Raw genomic sequence first — 23,705 nt, 5'->3', positions numbered from 1 at the left:
GGCCTCAATGCAATTGATTTATGCCAGAGTAAGGAAAAATAGAATCAAGCGCTCAAATTTTAAAATTTCATTTGGGGCGGGGGGGAGAGGGGAGGGTAACTTCTGATTTGGGAAAATATTGGAAAAAAGGGAAGATACCATGCCCCTTCACCTTCAAACATGAAATCAGGTTAATGTCTCAGTTTAAATATGGACAAAGCATAATTTATGTATTGTATATGCTTATAGCAAGAGAATAAAATTACAGCTTCTCTGTGTTCAGTGCAGACATATATATACACATATGAATTCCATTTGCCAGAGGCATGTTTTAGGATCCTGAAAAAGTATTTACTTTGAAGCATAGCTTTTTCAAAGGAAAATGCAAAATTTTTGCCTGTAGTAACTCATACAAACATTTTAATTATTTTATCTTTTAATTTTTTTATTATTATATAAAGGGGACATTAATATTTATTGCATATATTAGTATCAAGTAAATCAGGTGATCATTCACTTTTCATGTGGTATGATCAAAATCTTTTGATCTTAATTTGAAAACGTCCATCTGTTGCAAAGATGGCTGTAGTAATAAGAAAAGAGGAGAACACAGGTAAAATTCATAAGGAATGCTGATGAAAACAGTCCTGTAACTGGCATGACAGTCCTCCCTTACTGATCTTGGAACTTACTATTCATCTGTGACAAGAATGTAGCAAAAAGCTTCTACTGAACTAAAAATACATTTCCAAAAGAGCTCTCCTCTAAAAGAACAGTATTTTTTACAGTGCATTTGCTGTTGTCTCATGGCTTGAAACTTAAGTAGAAAATACTCAGAATACCCTCTAACCTGGTACATAAATCTGCCTAAAAAACATATTAGGTTCTCTGGTATATCTCTTGATTTTCCTTCACCATCACATTTCATTTCATCACAGTTCTGATTTATTGGTGCTGCCTCCTTCCAAGCCTTACTTTGACAACTAAGGTTTGACAGTTCTGTGCATTACAATGTATTCAGTGCTAGAACAAACATTTTCTTGAAAAGCCATATTCTCCTTAATTGCAGTTTCTTTTCTTTTTCTTATATCCAAACTCAACAGTAGGACAGACTGCAGAAATGTTTTCATATCTAGTTACATTTTCTTAGTCTGCATTATCCTATGATGATCCCAATGCTGTTTATTTTGTCATTTGTGTTTATTTATATGGGAAAGCCTGGATACACACAAAGTGTGAATACGACAAAATTTCGTTTTTAGCTATAAGGCTTCTAACTAAGCTGTGCTGTGGTTGTTGACAGGCTCTGTAGCTAGAAACTGGATGTGTGCGTACATGCTTGGAACACAACAGAGGTTTAAGAGAACAATATCATGCAAAACAAGAGCAGGATATGTTGCTCATTATCAGAAAATACTGACCAGACGAGAAACTGTAGTTGCTATCCATCAGAAAAAAGAAAAAGGCCACTGTCTTGAAAAGAACCGTGTTGCTTCCCCCTGCTTTCATCTTCGGTCCGAGTTGCCACGTGCCCGTCTGCGGGAGCTTGGGAACTGCCTGCAGAATCCCCACTGACGGCTATTGCATGGTCACATGAAGGCATGAGAACTCCGCAGTGCCTTTAAACATTAGCAAAAAGGAAATCTATGGCAACTTCCTACACTTTGTTACGTGTTTTAACTTGTTAGATGTTGGGAGATTTTGCGGGCTATCCCCAAGCTTGCAAGAATGCTGTAGGAAGGTGTGACTGTCATGGAAAACATACGTTCTTGTTGGAGAACGGAAAGTAAAGATACTGAAGATACTAAAAGATACTGAAGAAAGATACTGTAAAAGTACAGGGAAAATCAGTGAAGGTAACACAGCTCTGGAGTGAATTCTGGGTGAGGTGTGTGAGAGAGGCAAGGAGTCTTCAGCTAGAGTAGGGTAGTCATGAACAATTTGGTAATTGCAAGAGGTAAGTAGGAAAAGATTATTCGCTTTTCTTCGCATTGCAAGAATGACAGTACTCAGTCAAATTAGCAGGCAGCAGATAGAAAACTATCCAAGTTACACTCTTTTGCATGGCACAGAATTAAACCGTGGACCTTCCTGTGACAGGATGTTGTGCAGGACAAAGTTATAAATAGAGGCTTGGTCTATCAGCCCTCATTTAAAACTGTGTCCTGTATTCAGCCTTTGACTCAGGAGCTACTGAACAGAAGCGACGAAGTAGCTCAGGAACTACTTTGACGCAAGTGGGAAAGAATATGAGAGGAAAGTCACATTCTGCATGGTACGATTTTTTTTTTTCCTTTCCACTGCATCTGTTACAGACCACTGTTGGAGTCAGTGTCCTGAGCTAGAGAGGCCTTTGGTCAGACTCACTAAAGCTGACCCTATGCTCCCAGCTTCAGGAAAGTGGACTAGGAAATGCCTGAATAATATTTAGTTGATGGACAAAGAATTATTTTCTTCTTCTGAAACCCTTAAATACTTTCTTTACTGTTTTCAGCAGCTTGAATGTTACCCACCAAACAATGACTGACTTTTAAAATGTTTAAGGAGAAAAAGAAAAATAAACGTTGGTTCACTGTGCAGTCGGAAATACCTCTTAAAAATTCAGCAAGATTTTGATTGCCACTGTTTCAGTAGGACCATCAATTCATCAATGAATTAAAGGTCTCACACTGAAATTCAGTTTGGCTGAACTACTCCATTAATTTATCCAATCGTTGAGACATATCGTACAGGTACTTTCAGTGTTCTTATTACACCAGCACAGGAACACTGTACTCCTTCCCTTTTATTAAACAAAATGCTTGGTATTTTATATTCATTGTACTCTACCATTAGAAGATGGAAAAAATCCAAAAGATAGTTATTTAACTCTCTTATGCTTAAATGTAGCAACATAGCAAAAATAGCCCAGAAAAAATCACATAGCTCATAGACTGAATGCCAAGATTAGTATTTTGCTTTAATAGTGTAATCCCTTTGATGCATAATGATTTAATTTAATACAAATGCATATTCTGCTTTCACCTCTTGGTAGGACATTTAACTATTGAACTATATTTATACAGTATTTTTAATTGCTTTGAGAAATCAAAGCCAGCCAAGTAGTGTTTAGAGTGATTTAAAATAATCTTTGGAAGAGTCTTCTCATTACTTTTTTCCCCTTAATAATCTAGAGAGGATTGCAGACATGATCACAGGGGTGAAGGAATGAAGAAGGGAATACTTTCTAGTCATGACAATTCTTACGTGTTTTAATTTTCAGTAGCAAGACGTGGAACTGCCTTATTCAAATCCTTGTGGTATTTTTCAGTTCAGTGGTTAACGATCTATCTCACTTTTTATGGGTGCCTTGGGGTGGTGGTGTACTCATACCTCTCAGTTTTATGCACCTAACCTAGCCAGACTCCTTTTCTTCTTGGTGAGGAGAGTGATTCAGAAGACCTAGGTTAGACGTCTGCTGTAACACACCTTTTGATGAAACCTCGCTCTTAAGAGAATAAAACCCAGTGATCCTCTGACAGAGGCAGCAGTGATGGTCTTCCAGTTACTTCAGTGGCAAAGTCCAAGGGACTTCAGCAACACTCTTCGGTAATACGGAAGGTGCACAGCTCTTTAATTTAGTATTAAGGAAGTATCACAGAGTCTAGGTCCTTTAATAACAGCAAGGTTTAGCATGGTGGAGAGGGGCTATCTAACAGAAGCACATAACTGTATAAAGACCGGTTACAAAGACGACGAAGCCAAAGTCTTGGTCATGGCGGATGATAAAACATAGGGCAGTGGCCAGAAATTGTAATTTGGGAGGTTCAGGCTGGACATTAGGAAGAACTTCACCCAGAGGGTGGTGCAGCGCTGGAGCAGGTTACCCAGAGAGGCTGTGCAGTTTTTGTCTTTGGAGAGTTCTGTGACTCAGCTAGGCAAAGCTACGACTGACGACATCCAGTGCTGACGACAGTCCTGATATGAGTTGGAGGTCAGACTAGGCAGCCCCAGAGTTACAACCAGGTACAACCAGGCATTTTGCGCTCTTGCAAACTGTGTAACTTCCAAACTTGAGGTCAACTGACAGTACATTAAATGATAAATGTTTCATTAGAAGTACAGTTTGTACTGTGATTATTTGGCAGGTTTGTATTAATGTATAAATAGATTTGTTACTACAGATATGAGGAGTAGATAAAACCACATATTTGCTAACTTGAACTTACCGTTTAAGTGCCAGTGACCATACAAAATACTTGTATTTTTGCCCTCTTTGTATATATCGATAGATTTAGATATATTAAATAGTGCATCTTATTACATACTGAAGTGCTCCATGCTCTTTTCAGAATACTTGAAGGACTTCAATGTCAAAGTGTTCTTGCCTTTAAAGATCAGTGCCATCTATTTTACTTTCACCGTATTCCAAAGCCTGTTCATAGAAGCAAGCGATGGAGAGTTGACAACAGAGTTCTTAGAAGTAGGCACTGTAGGAGCACTACCTGGTCTGTCTCCTCTGCCTGTTCAACATCGTTACATTAAGTGGGAAGGGAAGGAGGAATATTACTTCTGTCAAAGTAGGAAATGTCAGAAGGATCCTTCATCTAAGTTCATGTGAATGTTTCAGAGTATCAAATTTGGTGCTTGTGGCTCTAGCTATAGAGTGGCTGAAGTAAGAATTTTATCAGGAGATAAATTCTAACAGAAGATCAATTTGAAAATTTCTTCTCCAGAAGCATGAAAATCTTCTTGATTTTTTGATTTTCAACTCCTAGTGTTTCTAAATCAAGGCTGTGAGCCATTTTAGAAGGTGTGTTTTAGAAAAATCTATTTTCCTAGGCTCAGTACAGGAGAAACTAAGTAAAAGGCTGCTTAAACTGTATTGTATGTGAAGCAATATTTAGATGATATAGCATATACATTAAAAGACATAACGATCCTTCTGTGCTTGAATTCTGTAACTCAGCAATATTTTCTAATACTGCTGAGCAGACATAAGTGAAATGTAGAATTTAATGTGGCAGCGTAAGTCACTCATCTGAACAGATGAGCAGCTGTTTAAAGCTGGGTTTAGGCGCTGCTGGCTCATTTAGATATTATCTGTAAAAAAATGTTTCCCTCATTTATTTCCACATGAGAAGATTTTGTCTCTCTCCCTAAAACAAGTATTTCATTATTTTCTAAGTTATTATTTTATATAATAATAGAACCCAGTGATGGGTTGTTTCAAATCTTTTTCTGACACTACACAGTATGGAGGTAAAAAGCTTTATCTGGCTATAAAGGAGGTGCTTGCACTCAGTTACAATGGCTGTTTGTACTTCTGTATCAGGAGACTAAAATGTAAAATGATGTGCTCAGCTGGAGGGGAGCGCAGTACTAGTCACAGCCTTTTCCACACGTACCTACAAAGTCCTCACAATCCGAAAATTACTTTGTCAGAAAACCAGATGGAGTTGCCAACAAATGTATCAAACTAGGAACAATTTCTACACTAACCCCCTGCTCTTGTTTTTTTGTGTGTTCTTGCTAGTTTCGACCTTCATCTGTTTCTCTTTTTATTTTACCTTTGTTTGGAACTGGCCAAATTGGAGCCTTCCCAGTAGAGGTTCTGTATTAACCAGTATGCCTTTTCTCTGGTTTATGCAGCCTATGCAGCCCTCTAAGATGCTTTATCCTGCCTATTCCTCTCTGTCTCCTTTACCAGAGATCTTGCTACCCAGCTACCTTGGAAGATTGTACATGAAGACTGTATAGCAAATGTCCAGTTTCGTGAGCGTGAGCCCTGCACTGTACGTGCTGTGCAAGTGGTGGCATGCAGCGGAGGGATGTCATCCAGCCTGTTGAGACTGGGCGCTTCTACTCTTGTAGAAGCTGAGGGCATCCTTCTTCACCTTCTGATGTGTGAGCCAGCCTACAGGCTGAAAGATGAAGATTTTCAAGACAGGCTTTTAATGTACCTCAGTATTTATACGTGCCGCATTTGTTCCCAGGAACACAGAAATTCCAAAACTATAGTATTTTTCCCATTAGTTCACCACCATTTTGCACCTGAAGAGTTTCTGCTGTTCACCCATTGTACCGCGTGGTTGTTTAAGTGTGGACTATTTGAAATATATACATCTGGTGTATACTTGGGGTGAATTTACTTGTAAAAAACATTCAGAAATCCCTATTTTCTTGACCAAGGAGGAGTAGGTTCCTCACTCAGAAATCCTCAGACATGCCAGCTGGCCAAAGAAGATCTGTCCTTTTTCTTCTTTTCAGGGTTACAGTGAAACTTTCTCTTCTGACCTCCCATTTTTTTCCTGAAAAATTAGCCCTTTTTGATGAAAAACCTGTCAATGACTCCCTCAGAGGATGATCAAATTCCTCTGAAAGACGACTGTCAACCATAATTTCTGAGGCAATGCAGAGTACATTTATGTGGGAACATTGACAGCCAAGTGTCTTGCCACACCAGACAATCAGTGTAATCACAGATAAGCTTTTCTATAGGGGTGAGCTATCGAAACTTGCTCCAAGCTCCTCCTGCTGCTTCAGCAGGCAGTTCCCAGCAGTGAACACCTCGTCCTAGCTGAGTACGATTCAGCCTTACTCGTCCTGGCAGTACCGCTGGTGCTGCTGGTGAGCCAGTTTGTCTGGAGTGACCACTCAAAACCGGAGAGACAGGGCAGATGCTGAGAGGTATGACAAGCCTTTAGGTCGTATAAGTGATCCTGAAACTCATAAAATTTGTGTGAAGTACAACTACAGCTGTTGCCTGGGTCACGGGAGGACCTCCACAGTTGTTCTTGCTATTATTTGTTGAGTATACTGCTTTAAAAGAGTACGTTTTAAAAATATTGCCTGTGGTCTTCTACTTAACTCTCCATGCAAAAGAATCTGTAATGAACATACGTGAAAGGGAAGAGGTATCTGAGAAATAATCTACATTTATTGACAGATAAGTAATAGCCCACCAACTGAAAATTACCTCATTTTCCTCAGAGTCCAAGGCCTCTTTTCATTTTGGCAGCCCAGGTCTGTAGCAGGGCCAGAGTCAGTGGAAAAGAAGCCCCTGCTGCTGCCTGCCAACCCTGCCAACACACCAGGTGCCATTGCCAGAACAAAACAAAACGTTTACTTGACTCTAACGTATGGATTTTCAAGTAGGAGAAGATGGACTAACACCATGGGGTAGACAAACCACCCAGACCATCAGCAGCTCTTCAAATACGTTTTTAATGTTCTCTCTCTTTTCCTTATAATAGTTTTAAAGCCGTTCCGCAGATGCACAGCAAACCTTAACACGGCACAGAGCATGGGCAGATGCACAGACAGCATTATTTCCATCCTATACATCTACTCTGCTGCAAAACAGTAATTCACAGAGTTGTGAATTACTCCATAGCACCTTTCTTGAAAGGTTTATGGCACAGGCAAGAGGAAAATTTCCTCGTGCCCGAACAAAGGTATTCCTAGACAAGGGAAAGTTGGACCCATGACTTAACAATGATGCCAGTGATGCAAGATAAGCATATTCTAATTAGTTCAGTTATTTTCCATTTACCATGAATAGGGATAGCAGGATTAGAATTACGTCAGCTGATACTACCTGTTTCTTTTGCAGTAGTCTTTCGTGAAGACAGTATTTCCAGCTGGGACAAGTGGAATTTCTTTTCAGAAGCCAGCTGACAGAACTACAAACCCACCCACTTCTTTTATGCAGTTTAGTTTAACCTGAAGAAATTACATTTCCTCCCTTCTTGCTTTTCTGTTCTACCTGGGTAAATATGAAAACACTCAGAAAACAGATACTAATGAAGCCTAACAGATGCTAAAGAAACTAACAAGTGGCGCAGGCAAGAATCCCCCTTTGTTTTTTTTTTCAGGTGGCCTAATTTTTTCCCAGTAGACAAGCTTAGTTAGAAGCAAGGACAAACAGAATATGAGAAGGCTTTGCATTTACCTTTCTTAAGGTAAAAAGGAGAGATATAAAAACAGACAGCCCTGGGGGTTGATCGGTCCTTGGATCCTGGACCAAAAGCATAATATTATTTACAGGAAAATGGGTAGGAGTTCTTTCAAAAAAAAGGAATCTGTTTTGCAAAACAGACACAAAGGCAGACTTATTTCTTAACAAGTTACAAAATTTATGTTACAAACTTAAATCCTTTATGAATCCTATAAAATACCAGTCCTGGTAAGAAAAATTTCCCTTTTCCTTACTCTTACTGAATGTATGATAACCTGTATCATGAAAAATGTGTTGCAGCGACTGTATCATTCAGATAGCCAGTCTGCATCTACCTGAACAATTTGTGCAGCACGAGAAGAGTGGATCTGTAGAGGGAAACAGCGGCGTTGAGGATCCAGCTCCACCCTGTGTGCTCATGTCAGGTTTTACTTTGCACTACCTCCAGTCCAGTCCTGCACAGGGTATCCGAGAGAGCTGCACAGTGTGAAATAAACCCCAGTAAAGGGGACGGATGAGATACTCCCTTTAAAACACACTTTTTCTCAAACTAGAAGAGTCATGTAGACATCCCCCTTGATGTTCAGTACTTGGAAACTAAGAAAACTGATGTCATTTAATGCAAATTAATTCTTGAACAATCTTTCCTGACAACAAAAGCAGAGAAAGAGTTTTGCCACAACAGGATCGGCTCATGATCAGCCAAGGAATAGCTTGTAGTTTGTGTATGTTGGCAGGACAAACACTTTCCCACTGAGAAAGAGAAGTTACTCACGAATGACAGCTTCAGAGATGACCAGTAACTAATCTCCTGGTTCACAGATCTGATGAAAGTAAGATTTCTAAACAGGCCTCTAGATTTTTTCTTACAATCTGGTGTAAAAAGGTACTGATGTTGGGAAAAGGACCAAAAATGTCATATCTTAAAGATAAGTAACATTTAAAGAAAATAATGACGTATTTTTAATAACAAATGGTTACAAAGGCTTGGGAAATACATCAAAGTCTGAACTGTTTTAATGCCTGTTTCATTTAGGCATTAAATGGATTTCATTTCTTTTGGGTATAATAGGAAGACTGTTGCATACTGTTCAAGATGTTGGTAGAATCTAGGATCTCCATTCAGAAGTGTAAAAGATTTCATCCCAGACTTTATGTGATTGAGATGGCAACACAGAATTTAAAATACAAATAGAGAGCTGTGGATTAGTGGGACTTTACCAGGATTTCCTGTGATACGTAGAGATCTCGCTGAAGGAAAACCCATCCAGCAGTTGTTCTCTTAATTTACTGAGATAAACAGCCACTTGTGAGAAAGGCTGCTGAGAACAGGAGACAGGAAAAAAGTTAGGTTAACTGCACGCATCCCATACAAATTGTATTCGATGTTAAGCTATGTTCTGAGTATATGTTTCTGTAGATAGTTTAGTCCTAGGCTTAAAAATATCAACTACAGGAACTCTGTAGCAGACAGTAGTAAGGCCTCCATGGGAATGCTGTAAGATTGCACAACTTTTGCTTAGGACTGTTGGAAAAAAAGGCAAATTTAAGGTGTGTGTTTCATTTTTTATTGGAAAGAAATGAGGACTCTTGATATGAAGTCCACACATGGTGTGTTAGAGTGGTAGTTAGGTTGTGTGATTCTGATTTGGTTTTGGCCTTGACTTTGCTGACTGTAGTTTGCAAGTGCATGTGCACTGGATATGCAAGATTCTGGTTGAGAGGAGAGATCACACATTATAACACTGAGGAGAGAATGAGTCTTTAGGTGCTAAATATGTCCAGCTCATACCTGGCCAGACCTCAGCAGGAGCTTAATAATCCTTCTCTTTTAATTCACATCCACATGTTTACTTGTACACGTTCATTAAGTCTTTATCTGGCATTTCTCTAGTTTTTAAAGGTTGTTAAAACTGACAGATCACAATTGCATTACTGCACAGAATTAAATCTTGTAGTCTGTACTCGGGCAAAATTTCCATTAATTTCCATTCGTGAGCTGCAGGAGTGTACTGGCTGTCATGCACTGGTGAATGGTGTTTCCAGTAAAGTATGGTTCCTGACATGTGGGTCAGTAATCTAACAAGAAAAAAGAAGAGGTGATCTGTTTAATGTGCATTTGTCCTCCTAATGTTCTGTTAATGTGCTGTCATCTAAGGGTAGGATTTGCTTCACTGCAGAAAGCTGTTATACATACCTCTGCAACAGCGCCTAAACCTTGTAAGGAACTGCTGTAATGGGGTGAATTGCTAACTATTAATTCTGGAGCCAGTGAGCACATCTCAGGGCAAGATTTATTATTCCTTTCTCTTTGTAGAATAGTTACATGCAAATAGAGATTTCCTCATACTTGCTCATCATTCAGTGTCACTCGGCAAACTTTTCTTCATGTTTTCCTTCATTAGAAGCATTCAAAATATGAGTTTAGTTGTGTCTTTCCAACTGCATTATCCTGGTCTGACAAAGGCAGCATACATTTTCTGTGGATATTCTTAAATATGAAATCTGGATTTTTTTTTTCCTATGGCTATTATTCATTCATTAAGAACCACTACTTTGATATTTAGGGATAAAGACTACAGAAAAGATGAATGTGTCTCATAAATCACTAAAAAGGACAGATAAATAGACCCCTGTACTTTCACAGTTGCCAAAATATGCAGTCATTATGTATGAGAATATATATGAACATACATTCATGTTCATCTTAAGCATAAAATTCCTCTGTGGATACTTAAAGCAATCTTCCAATATTTTCCTTAATTTTATCTTTTGCTGAGGTGGCTATACTGCTTCCTATGGAAAAACATACTATTCATAGAAATGTACTTTTTACAGCTGAATTGAGCTGATGAAGAAGGATTGGTAGGTCTCTTGTCTTGGTTTTCCAAGTGCTTGGATATCAGAAAGGACTTAGGAAGAAAGCATCCCTAGAGCAGTAGGGGGAAGGGTGGGAATGGGAGCGGAGAAGAGTTTTGAGGTGTCAGAAGCAGGAGAAAAAGGGTGGAGGTTAGTATGGGAGACACGGAAGAGACTGGAGCAGCAGAAGGACTTGATTTGAGTGAGGACCAGGGTCAGGAGGAGTGGGGTGGTGGGTGGACCTGTAAAGAAGGGGGACAGTAAGAGGGATATGGCCGAAATTGAAAATAAATTCTGTGGGGAAAGCTCTAAAATTCTGGCTTCATGGCAGATGTTGTGGACTTTCTCCCTGGTGGAACAATGGAGAAATCAAGGTCATGTAAAAATACTTGTTTCTACCTCCTGTGGTAGAAACAGGATGGGAAATAGTTGTCTCCATCTTGGAGACTGTCTTCCAAATATATCCCTGGTGGGGTCTGCATAGAGCTTCATCCATGGGTCAGGAGACACTGCCTTTCAGGTCTGCCTTTCTAATAGCGCTTAAATTCACTCCTGAAGGCCAACTGTAAACAAGTCAGGCCTTCTGTTTGGTAGTGGCTTTTGGTCCCCTTTTCGTTAAATGATTTGCCAGGCGACAAGCTGTACCTGTGTGCGTATGAAGAGCTGTAGGCACACCCTGTCGTGGTATTTGGTCACCTCAGAAGCATACTAGCATACTTCTGTTCGTGGGACGGGGGGGCACACACTCCTCTTACGCCTTCTCTAGAGAGAGCTCTTGGTTGAAAGGTGTCTTTAGACCCAGCTCTCTGCAGTGATACACATGTACTATCTATCCGGTGGAACATGATTGTTCCCACCCTACCAATGCTCGGGATTTAGTTGGGAAGTACTGTAAGAAGCCAGTTGTGAGGAAAAGCGACTAAGTGCTCTAGTTTGAGATACGCTTCCAACTGGCTTTCTGAACAACTGCCTGAAAACTGCCGTTGTTTGGAGCGGGGCTGTTCAAAGGCAAATGAGGAGAGGAGATGGTGCCATGAGCACGGGGAACTGGAGATGAAGGCTCAATTAAATGACTCTGCAAAGAGGAGAAGCTCTGTCTGGTACAAAATTAAGACTGTATGTGATCATCCTTAGTTAAGACGTGTTTGGGGGACAAAACAAAATTTCATCTTGGAATTGCAAATAGTACATGTATGGTAAATCAGCAGAGATGCTGATCTGAAGGACATCAAACTCACAGTGTGTTAAGACATATTGTGAAAAACCCATCAGAAAAAATCCCTGCAATTATGAATGTAGGAGCTACAAATGACTAAATACTATCACTTTCATATATCCACAGCTAACTGATGAGCTGGTGAACTCTGGACTTTTCTGATTTGGACTTAGGCCACAAACTTTATAAAAAATGGGGTTTGTTATCAATCAATTTCATGTCCATCTAATTTCCTTACTTCCTCCTTGTTATTGTGGGTAGGAAATACTGCAAGAAATAAGGACTCGAAGGTAACTGACAGGTGTTTATTTTGCCAAATTGTCACTTCAAACCAGCATTTTTTCCGCCTCAGGACCATGTTTTGCTAACTTAAAATTAATAAAGCACCTTATTAATAGGAGGTTTGAGATAGACACAAAAAGAAGACTTAAGCTCTTTATTTATCCTGAAAGATGCAGAAACTTCTGAGGCAGACATGTAAAACCTACAAATACAGATCTGTCTTTCTAGGAGCCTGCATGATGCTGGGCCAGAATATGTGATTTACTTGTCCTTGCAAGAGGTCTGATGAGAAAGTGGGAATGCTCTTTTGGGATTTTAAATCCTATGAAAGAATACTTGAAATTTGTCATACTGCACCTGTTGTTAGGTGAAACAGGGCTGCCTGCTGAAATCTGTGCGGCTTGGTTCGCATGTTACCTTTTCATTATGGTTTTTCCTCGTTCAGAAGAACATTTGCTGGAGAGACGTCCAGTGGGACGGTTCCAGCAGCTCCTCGGGACTGTCACCACCGGCTGCAAGCGCTTCTGTCCTCAGTCTGTGGTCAACAGCAAGGCCAGCAGTAGGCTGGGTCCGGCACTGCCCACCTACACGCCACCATCCTGACCTAGACGAGCTCTCCCTGGGATGAAAGAACAGCCCGTTCTCCAGCTCCTTTGGCCCATCTCCAAGACCGACAGCCAGGCACAGTTTGGATGGCTTAGCTTCTCATATAGATGGTTCTCAACAGGGAGCTGGACCATGGCAATACAAGCCATTAAAATAATAGCAATTCTTAGGCCTGTTTGCCAGAGTGAGTTGTGTAAAGTTTGTAAGCTGTCGATTAATATTTTTTGTCTTAAAATATTTGTTTAAGACGGGCCCTTGTGTCTTTAACAGACGTAAATGCCACACTGCTAGAAGTCAGCCATCTGGACTTTGTAATCTGGCAGGTAAACAGAGGGACCAGGCTCTTTGACATCTCTCAGATTATTGCTGATCATATGAACATCAACATTTCCAAAGGTGTCTCTCTGCTTCGTCACATTTCAAAGACGCCATTAATTTTGTTTTCACATGTTTAAATATTTATTTTGACCTTTTACCTCCTGGTCTAACCTCCTGGCTTGTTGGACTGGCCAAATCAAAATACACTGATGTGTTCTGAGCGGCCTTGCTGCTTGTATAAACGCGCTGCGTAAACAGCTCTTGCAGAACAAAAGAAGGAGTCCTCCGCTGCACCGTAGCAAGTCTCTTTGTCCGTCTCAGATTCTCCACACAGGTAGAGGCTGTGCTGAGGTACGCCAGCTGGTTCTCCAACCTTCACACCCCGCGTTCTTGCTCGCGTTCAGGGTTGTTCCCCCCCTTCCCGCGCCACGAGTAACGCTGAAGTAAGACCAACACCGTGTTGTTCTCTGTTCGATGCGCAGGTGCCGCTGCTGGAGTACCGACTCTGCTCCTGGTCCTGGTGGTGCCTACCCTGGGTGTCCTCGCCTGCTCGGGATTCTGAATGTAGCTGGGTTTACCTTGTCCTCTGCCTAACACAAAGGACTCCCTTTGAAGACGAGGACCGCGAGTCTTTTTGATTCCTGTGGCACCATCCTACGCCAAATAAATCACACTTTAAAATAAATTACCCTACCGATTCCTATGAACTTTAAGAGGACTGAGGCATCCAGGAACTCCTTCATGAAGTAAATCAACTTTTGAAAGGCTAAGAAATATTTTTAACTTGTTCCAATATGCCTTATAAAACACTTATGCTGATCTGTGACAGTTGCATGATTCGGTCCAATGGGGCAAGTTACAGTGTTAAAACCCAATAACATAGGCTGTACAGTGAAAGTAAAATCACCATACGTAGGTGCTTTAACTTGAATAACAAATTGTGAAATATAATAGAGATTGAAATGTTGATTGTATGTGATAAATGTAAGAGTACTACGTCTGTCTGTACTATCCTATATGTTTTGTGTACTGCATATTTTTGAATGGCCCCATCATCATTTATTGGGATTACTGGTTTTTAGAGAGACAGTCAAAGCAAAAACATTTCATTTTTTCAGAGCTGTATTTCTTGAGGCTATTGGATAGAATTTGAAAGACTTGAAATAGAAGTCAGTGACAAGGAATTTTTTATTTTAAATATGTTCAGAACACCCGAGACGTGCATAGCATGCTCAGCTTAAAGGAATTTACCTGTGCTTCACTGACACGAGATTTACCATATTCTTTTCTTGAAACAATTCTGTTGAAAAATTCCGTTATGGTTGTTGTTGCTGATTTTAGGAGTCAAATGTCAGCTTTCAGGTAAGCAGTGTAATGTATTGGTTTTGATTTAGTATTATTACTATTAGTATTATTATTAAGGTAGCAATATAACACTTAGGAGCTTGGAAATGGAGTCCATGTTAAGATCAGCCAGGTGGACCATGAAATGGTAGGAAACGTATGTTATTTTTTAAAGTGAAAAGATTTAAAATATAAAAAAAGAAAAAGATATACAATAAATGGCAAAAACAGAGTAGCACAGTAAAAAAAATTATTATATTTACATTTTTATGCTGCAGATGCCAGGTGTTACCTTCCTGTAATGAAGGCGTACATTTGGGAGAATTATATGCTTTTTCAAGAACTTGATATTGTTCTAATGTTCATAGTGTTGTAAATAAGAGTTTTAAAGTTCTGAGACCGTTTCCCTATTTGATAGAGTACTGAATGATCCAACTGTGTGTTAATACATGAAAGTCAGATCCCAACTGTTAGTCGAAGCTAAATGCTTACTATGGCCTTCGCAAAATGGGAACTCTATTAGAGATAGAGAATGTTTTTGTTCTGACTGTGTCTACAGTGCTTCAGTGTTGGGTTTTTGGTTGGTTTGTTTGGGTTTTTTTAAGTTGTTAAAGAAATGCACATTCCTTTCATTTTCCATGGTGTGCTGGGAATTAGTTTGAGTGTGAATGTTGAAGAAACACAGTGATATTGAATCAGCTGGCTCAAGTAATAGTGCAATGTCTGATGCTTCAAGAATTATAAGCTTTGAATCATATTTTATTAGCACAACCTTGCTAGCTACTTAGAAATAGATTTTATCTTTTTAGAACTGATACTGTAGAGGTCCATAATAATAATATTTACATGAAGCAAGAATAGGTCAATTAATAATTTACACCCCCTTCTTTTATTTGTATAATTTTGTACTATATATTTACATGTAAAAGTGTAGAGTCTTCATTAAGAAATATCAATAATACTGTTTTAGTTTAATTTTAACTATTTGTTACAAGATGAAAATTTTTTAAATAGGTGAAAGTGATAACTTCCCTATAGAGGAATGTCAAAGTGTCAAACACTACTGAGTTTCATAAATTGTATAATTATTTGAAAGAGAAATGAGCTGTCTTCATACATAAGAAACTAATATGCTGTAAGCCTTCTGTACAAAAAAATTGTGGTTTATTGTGTTTCATTTGGTTTGGTTCTTTTGCAGTATGACTCATTTTTATATAATAATCCACAACCACAACTAAATCTTTTGCCAAATGCATGATTGCCTTTTACTTTTCTAATACGTGGTGTAAAAAGCAAAACTGTTTAGTTTTTGCATGGAAATGACCTGGGAAGCAAAGCCACTTCTTTTTTTAAATCAGCAGCACAGATGAGGTAGGTCTCACATACTGATCAGTTGGAGATTTTTCTGTTTCACATAATTGTGTAAATTTGATCGGGACCTTCAGTTTCAAATTGTTGTCAAGAAAAACTAACTGATGTATCATCTGCTTTAAAACGCAAGGTTCTTAATTAAAGTTTATATAGATAGACATATTTGTTGTTTCTTTATATTTCAGGAAAATTGATATTACTATTATTTGATACTGATGAATATTGAACTGTTTTTTTAGTTACTTTTTATCTTTTTTTTTTCCAAATGAGTAGAGCAGGACCGTGCTTTGTCCTTTTTATGAATGAAAAGTAAATTACAATTAAATAAATGTATTAATGTTACTCAAAATATAACAACTGTCTTTTGAATTGGAGCTTTCTGATTTCGTAACAGTGTTGTGGTCATCTGTGACAGTAAAAGTGTGGATGGAATGAGGTCCTGTGTATCCCTGTCCTGCCTTCTTGTGAATTTTGCTGGAGTTAAAGAGCTTTTGTGGGGTAAGGGTGGCTGTTTTGCTTTGATTATAGGTGATAGAAAGAGATTTTCCTAACATCAATGACAGAGAGCCTCCTGAGAGCTTTTCAGCATTTTTGGAAGCAAGAGTTAACCGAGCAGAGTATTTTTTCAGGTAATATTTTCTGCTCCAGTAGATATTTGTTGTGGTTTGACCCCAGCTGCAACTAAGCCCCATGCAGCCTCTCACTCACTCCCCCCCCCGGCAGGGTGGGGGAGAGAATCAGAGGGGTAAAAGTGAGAAGACTCATGGGCTGAGACAAAGACAGTTTTATAGGTAAAGCAAAAGCTGCTCACCCAAGCAAAGCAAACCAAGGAATCCATTCCCCACTGCCCCCGGGCCGGCAGGAGTTCAGCCATCCCCAGGACAGCAGGGCTCCATCACGCCCAACGGGGACTGGGGAAGACAAACGCCATCGCTCCCAACGTCCCCCCGTCCTTCTCCTTCCCCCAGCTCTATATGGGGAGCACGACGTCCTACGGGCTGGGATCTCCCTTGGGTCAGTCGGGGTCGGCTGTCCCGGCTGTGTCCCCCCCCAAGCCCTTGTGCCCCCCCAGGCTCCTCGCTGGTGGGGTGGGGTGGGGGGAGAAGCAGAACAGCCCTTGGCTCTGGGTGAGCACTGCTCAGCGGGGACGGAAACATCCCGGGGTTATCGACACGGTTTCCAGCACAAATCCAAAACACAGCCCCATACCAGCTGCTATGAAGAAAATTAACTGTACCCCAGCCAAAACCAGCACAATGTATTATGAAGAAAGATGGCTGAAATGGCAAAACTTCGCAATGATTAAATGCTTTGTGTGATCACAATAGTTTCAAGAGATGAAATCAAGTATAACTGACTGAGATATTGCTTCCATGGAGGGGTCACATTCAGGCCCTAAAATGCAGCACATAAGAAGTTGGTGAAGCTGACGGTCGTGTTGCAGAACTTGGTTGCGTTCATCTTCAGGGATGCCAAATGAGAAGAGTCAATGAGAGAGTGTTCCTCATGCCCTGCGCCTAAAAGACTGCCTAGTCAGTTGGAGCAGGGCTCAGACTTGGGGAGGAGAAGATTATCACTACTTTGATAAGGTACCTTTTATATTTTTATCTTGGTCTCTAAGAGAAATAAGGGTTTGAGTCTCTGTCTGCCAGTTCTCTGCTAATGATTTCGAACCTCTTGGGTGATGGCAGACAAATTCAGCAGCTATTGTGCTGAAGAAAATCATAGTCTGAGTAGAAGGCAGAGATTTAAATTAGGAATTTGCATCGAAGGCGGCTGCAGCGTGGTCACTGGTCTTACCTGTTCTGTTTGGCCTGCCGGATGCCTGGACAGCATGGGACGAGGCCTGAGTGCGTGATATTGCAGGAGATGGAAGCTGAGATCATTGCAGTGGCGGAGCGAGGAGGGGAAGAATGGGGCATAGAACATAAACCTGTAGGAGAAAAGGTTTCTTATTTCCACTCTTCAAAAAACAACTTGTTTTTGTTTGTGAGACTTGTTTCCAGACTTCAGAGCCTCTAGCTACAGAAGACAACAAAAAATATGCCTTTAAATATTAGATATCTGGCTGAAGGCCAGATCTTGCAGTCTTGATCTGCCTCAGCATTGCATTAAGCTACACTTCCTATTGGAATTAAAATTAAAATAATAGACATCAGGTAATACCCAAATACATTCCAGTATTGGAATCTTGAAACAGTTCCAAATGCTATTGTGTAGAGATTTTCTTTATTTAAACATATCACAGAAACATGTATTCTTTCAGGTTATGACAGTACGATATGGGCTAAGGAAATTCCTTTGGCAGCAGGATAAATCTCTGTAGCTTCTAGCACTTGTGTATGCTCCAGCCTTGTGAGAGGCTGAAAGAGTTAATGTCTCAAATATTGTGGCTGGGCAAGTTCTGCATAACAACGGACCGCTGGTGAGAAGCCGATCAGCAGAGATCGGCACAGGACATCAGCAACAGGACTGGGAGGGCGTCGTGCCAGAGGATGCACAGTTCCATGTTCTGAGACGCTGAGCAGGGCAGCTCACCGTGCGTGGGCAAAGATCAAACAATGGTCATGTCTGCAGGGAGGGGGAAGTTACTCCCCAAACGACCCCCAAGCCCACTGACCCATTTCCCAAAGGTTCTAAAAGTACAAACCGTGCGAGTGCCAGCCCAAAGGAGGAGCAAGATGATGATAAAAGGACAGAAACTGAAGCCCCGCACCCACACGCCCTCCGGAACTGGACCTCTAGACTGGCTGGACCAACGCTGGACCCAGGACCGGTGAAATCTTTCTCTTTTCTCTCTCTCTCTCTTTCTCTTTTTTCCACAACCCCTACACCTCATCCCCTTAGACACAAAACCACTGACCCAATCTGGGACTAGGAGTGGATCCAGCGACCCCTGGGCTCTTCTGTGAGGAGGAGTCTAGAAAGAAAGGGGGTCCGCTCTGAACCTCCTGACCCAACGGGAGGGATCTCCTTATTCCCTGAATTGATGTATATGCTTACCACGGGTTACACGGTTTACTGAGGTAGTTCTGTGCCAATTCCTGTTGAGAGAAACCATGCCACCTACTGTTACACCTTCCAAGTTCAGGCTGCTTCTGCCATAAATAAAATGTTCGACTGATCATTTGGTGTCGTTTCACCTTAGTTTGGCCCGAGGGAATTCTGACCTCATCACAATCCCTCCCTGGTCTGTTCAGCCCGGGTTGTGACAAGGTTGTCCAGCGGAATCTTTTCACGGTGTTAGAACATGGGCACTGCACAGGAACCACCAGCCTTTTGCACAGAGCAGTGGGGTCTTGCAGAGGGAGATTGCTCCTCTCCGTTTCTTCCAGAAATGATCCATTTTTCTTCAGCTTTTCTACCACCAGTTCCTTTTGCTTTGCCATTTGAACATTATTCTAATTTCCAAAAGCAGGAGAAAGGACAGAAAGCACAAAAGTCCACATGAATAGGAAGTAAGAAGTGATGTTTGCATCTCAAACAGAAGTAGCACTGTCTTTTATTTTCTTGACAGGCTAAGATGTTTTTCTTTTTTACCTGGATGCCAGTTAACCAAGTGTGCTTTAAAGGATGTCATGAAAAGACACATGAAAAGTGTTTCTTTCACCTTAGTTGATCTTGACTCTGGTCTATTCCCTTGATTAATATAGATGACACTAGAAATTATGCCAATTTTTGTTCCCCCAAAACACTGAGAAAATTCATGATTTAGCTGGCAACCCCCAGTGAACGCTGATGAGTGGATTTTACTGGTCTATATTTAGAGTCTAACAGTCTCTTTAAAACCTGATGCCTTTGGTCTTTAGTGTGTTGTCACAGCCATCTGCTGTGACAAAAAGGTCTACCCATCTGCTTCACGAAAAGGTATGAAATCGTTTCTTTCTCCCCCAAAAAGCAGGCAGTATGCATGATGCAATATCAACTGGCGGTAAAAAGGCAAATTGAAACAGAGAATACAAAGATACTGACCGGGCATCGTCCCCTCTAGATGGCTGTCATGGTGCAGCTACTTACCCATGTCAAATCCATCCTTCGGGGTTTTTGACACCTGCTGACAGCAGCGCATAGCGAACTGGTTCCGTGGCATTGAGGTAGCCCAGCGCTCCGGGCAAATTCAGATCCTCGCCGATGGTCCAAGTGGGCACGCAGCTCCAGTTGGGCACGTGCCGCAGTCAGCAGGGACGGATGGCACCAAGGGGATGTTAACCTGGCTGCAGGTTGGTGTTTAAGCCTTTGGGAAATACCCGTTTGGCATGGCCCCAGGGCAGCGGAGGGCACGCAGGCAAGCGGGGCAGTCGTCCTCCGAGCACCAAGCCTCTGGCTACCCATAGGGATGGTGCCCTGCCCTCAGAAACAATGCATCCAGCACAAGACGCTGAATTCTCCTCGCACCCCAATGGGAGAAGAGAAGCAAATATTTTCCCAGATTAAGGCCCATGGAGCAGGCAGCGCTCCCCTCACCGGCGAGCCCTGAAGCGAGCGGGCTTTGGGAGCACGCAGTGTCAGCGGCTCAGATCCCCGTGCCAGTAGCCGGATTAGCTGCGCGGTGATGTTCGTTCCTGCTTCTCACAGGGAGAAAGATATAAAAGCGCAAAGTTCCCAGAGGCGCTCAACTCAAGGGATTTATCCTGTCCAGACAGCTCCCCGTAAGCAGCCGCTCCGCAGCGCCTGCAGCAGGGTAGCACTCATGGGACGCAGCGGCTGGTTTGTACTGGTGGAGCCAAACGGTGTTTCCATGCTGCTAAAACCTCGTATGACCAGGGCTGTGGTATACAAAGCACCCGTTAGGCGCCGTCCCCAGTGGCACTTCTCCCCGGGTTGGTTTTCAGGCGGCGCGGCCCCAAGCCACGCCGGGGCCCCGTGCAACCAGTTGGCAGCGGAGGTGTCTGTGTCCCGGGGCTGGCGCTGCCAGCTGCACAGGGGTTTTTAGTTTTCCATTCAAAATCTTCAGGACTTTACTGTAGGTTCTGCAAAAGCTCAGTTCCTACTACTAACTTACCTGTATCTGCAATTCAAAGTGGTGCGGGGATGCGCACAGGGCTTTAGGGCAAGGCTGCGTGTCAGGAGGCTTTTGCTGATCCTTCTCTTCTTACACTTCATCGTTAACTGCTATTATTTGTCTTGGGAGTCCATGTTTAGCCAATAATATTCGTGAAATCATATATCGTTTTCTCTGCCCAGGAGGTTTTTAGCTATAAATGTCAAGATGTATGCATCAGTCAGATCTCCTCTATGACAACACTCTGAAGCAGTTAATTATCCATCTCAATTTAACTGTATTCTGGCAGAATGCTCTAATGCATGGCAGACTCCCTGTGGATCAACCTGCAGCTCGAAGAGCTGTCGAAAATCAGCCAGTTCTCCACGAAGCTCCACTCGCTGTGCCTGCCCCGTCAGAGCACCACAGTACCACTGTAGGCCTCCAAAACATATGCCGAGGCCAAGATGATGCCTCTCCTGGCATCAAAGCTCAAGACGCTTCAACCAGCTGCAGTCCCTGATTTGATCTCCAGCAAAAAGTATGCGACAGAACGATACAAAGGGGTCTGTAGGGAGTGGGTGTATTTATATATGAAAGCCTTCTACAAGTAAGTTAAAACATGTGCTGGGATTGTAACAGAATCTGACAAAAAATAATACCTTAATGGGAAAAGAAAAAAACCAACAGAGATGAGCTCTGCAGTTTTTGTGGCAGCTTTTATATAGACAGTTTAAACTTTGTGCTCCCAGAGCCAAGAAAGAGCACGCATGATGACTCCACCGGGTTCTGCTCAGTGGAGTTTTCTATCACTAAACTACAGCATTGACTTTTCTGTGATGTTGTTGATGTGATGATTTAGACAGCAGTACAGAAGAAAAGAGGGGAAAACAATTCTGTTTAAACAAGGGAGGAATCAATAATTCAAACTCTCAAGACGGAGCCAAACGTGCTAATACAAATGACCTAGAAAAATAGCATAAATTTTCACTGTTATTAACTGTGTGTTAGTATACAGCACAATAACCCGCTCCTTTGGGGTTTATTGATTCCAGGATGTAGGAAAACAGGATTTTTTATATAGAAACAGCATAATCACTGACTTGGTCTTTTTTGTAATCGGTACTGAGCAAGCTAGAAGCCTTCACTCTGTCAGGAACACAAGGTTACAAAGGGCATGAACTTAGCTAACATGGTTTATTTCCCTACCTCGCTTCTTCCAGAAAATCCTTGCTGTGATGTGATAACCTGGTGGCTTCTGGCCAGTACTCTCCCTGCGCTCAGCCCTCCAGCAAACATAAACTAAAATGGGTATTTCCATGACCAAAAATACTTAGCCTCTCTTTCTTTTTCTTTCTTTGTCTTTCTCTCTTTCTTTCTTTTTCTCTCTTTCTTTCTCTCTCTTTTTCTTTCTCTCTTCCCCTCTTCCTTTTCTCAAAAGAAAAAACAAACTAGGAACTTGAACATTGGTAACATAAAGCCATCAGCAAAGAACATCATCAACCTCTGAAGCAAAGCAAAGTCCCTTTTGCAAGCAGTCAGTTGACCACACAGTTCTGATACAAGAAAGAGGTAAAACCAGCATGACTTTTACTTCTGTCACGGCCTGCATAGGCTTCTTCCAAAAGCTCTGAATCAGATTTGGAGGATGAAGGATATATTCCAGTGATTTTAAGAGACTTGGCATCAGTCATGGATATCTTAAAGGATTTGAAGCCATGTGCTCTGAAAGTTAAGCAAAAACGTATATGTCGTGCATTAGCTGGTGAATTGATAGATTGTGAGATGCCAGCATTTATTCCAACATACAGCATAGCAGAACGGGGGGGAAATACATAAATTGGGCTTTACGCTGGATGACAAGGTATTTTCATCGATGAAGGCTTTACTCACCATAGCCAACTTTACTTCACCCCAGCTCAGGTACCTCCGTTACCCACACCATGTGTAAGAAGCCAGCCAGGCAGTCTTCAATGAGCCGTTCAGCCCTGAAACAGCCCAATCGCCCTCACCTCTGCTCATCACAAGCAGATCTCGCCTAGGAGAGCTGAGCTTGTTGCTGAAGCTGGGTTGGATCCACCTGGATGGCTGGTTACCTCCTATAATTATAAAGAGAAGCAGAGGGAGGGTAGCTGCCCCAAGGAAGGCAGCCAACATATGGGTTTTTGCAGCAAGAGCTCGAAATGCTGGAAAACTTAGATTAATCATCAATGAAATACTTGAACCTTATTATACCACAAGGAAAATCCTGTGGGATGTCTGCTCAAGAGAAATTGAATTTGTACCACCCTACCACAGACAAAACTCAGAGCAACTGAAGTGAAGGAGCTAGTACTGTGAAATATGCCACTGGAGAAATAACAATCAGAGAAGTAAGAAGATTATTTCTAATGATATCATTAAAATCAAAGTGTTGTTGACAGTATTAGCTTCTCAGGAATTAATGAACTAGAACCTACTGTGAGAATAATTGCATGTAAACTCCAATAATATTGATGTTATGCCAGAAGCTGTGATGTCTATCGAGAATTAATTTACAAAATCAAAACTCAAAGGAAGTCAACTCCATTTATGACCTTTAAAAATGCAATTAAACACAGGATGCAAAAAAAAAATCACAAGAAAGCACATTTGTAAAACTACAATGTAAAACCTTGCATCTAGAAGATCCTTTTCTAAAATCACAAATATATGATCAGTATTTGAAGCATTTCTTTCTAGACTTCTACATTCCTGGTCTACTAACTGGTGTTAGTAGACTGGCTGGTGGTCTCTGCTGATTTCTTGGGATAAATATGAAAAAAATAACT

At 41.3% G+C, this 23,705-nt stretch overlaps 1 protein-coding gene across 1 annotated transcript in view; it reads left to right on the top strand.

Moving 5' to 3' along the window:
- The window catches only part of CNTN1 (contactin 1), a 252,034-nt gene extending 235,962 nt beyond the window's left edge, over positions 1 to 16,072 (top strand). The window contains exon 24 of the mRNA XM_075059056.1: positions 13,682 to 16,072. Within this exon, the coding sequence (XP_074915157.1) occupies positions 13,682 to 13,761 (80 nt within the window). The 3' untranslated portion in view covers positions 13,762 to 16,072. The remainder of the gene's footprint in view (positions 1 to 13,681) is intronic.
- Positions 16,073 to 23,705: the final 7,633 nt, after the last annotated feature.

The sequence above is a fragment of the Buteo buteo genome, chromosome 28 (assembly GCF_964188355.1).
Source record: "Buteo buteo chromosome 28, bButBut1.hap1.1, whole genome shotgun sequence".
NCBI classification, from domain to species: Eukaryota; Metazoa; Chordata; class Aves; order Accipitriformes; family Accipitridae; genus Buteo; species Buteo buteo.
The sequence above is the reverse complement of the archived record's forward strand: the minus strand, read 5'-3'. Positions and strand labels throughout refer to the sequence as shown.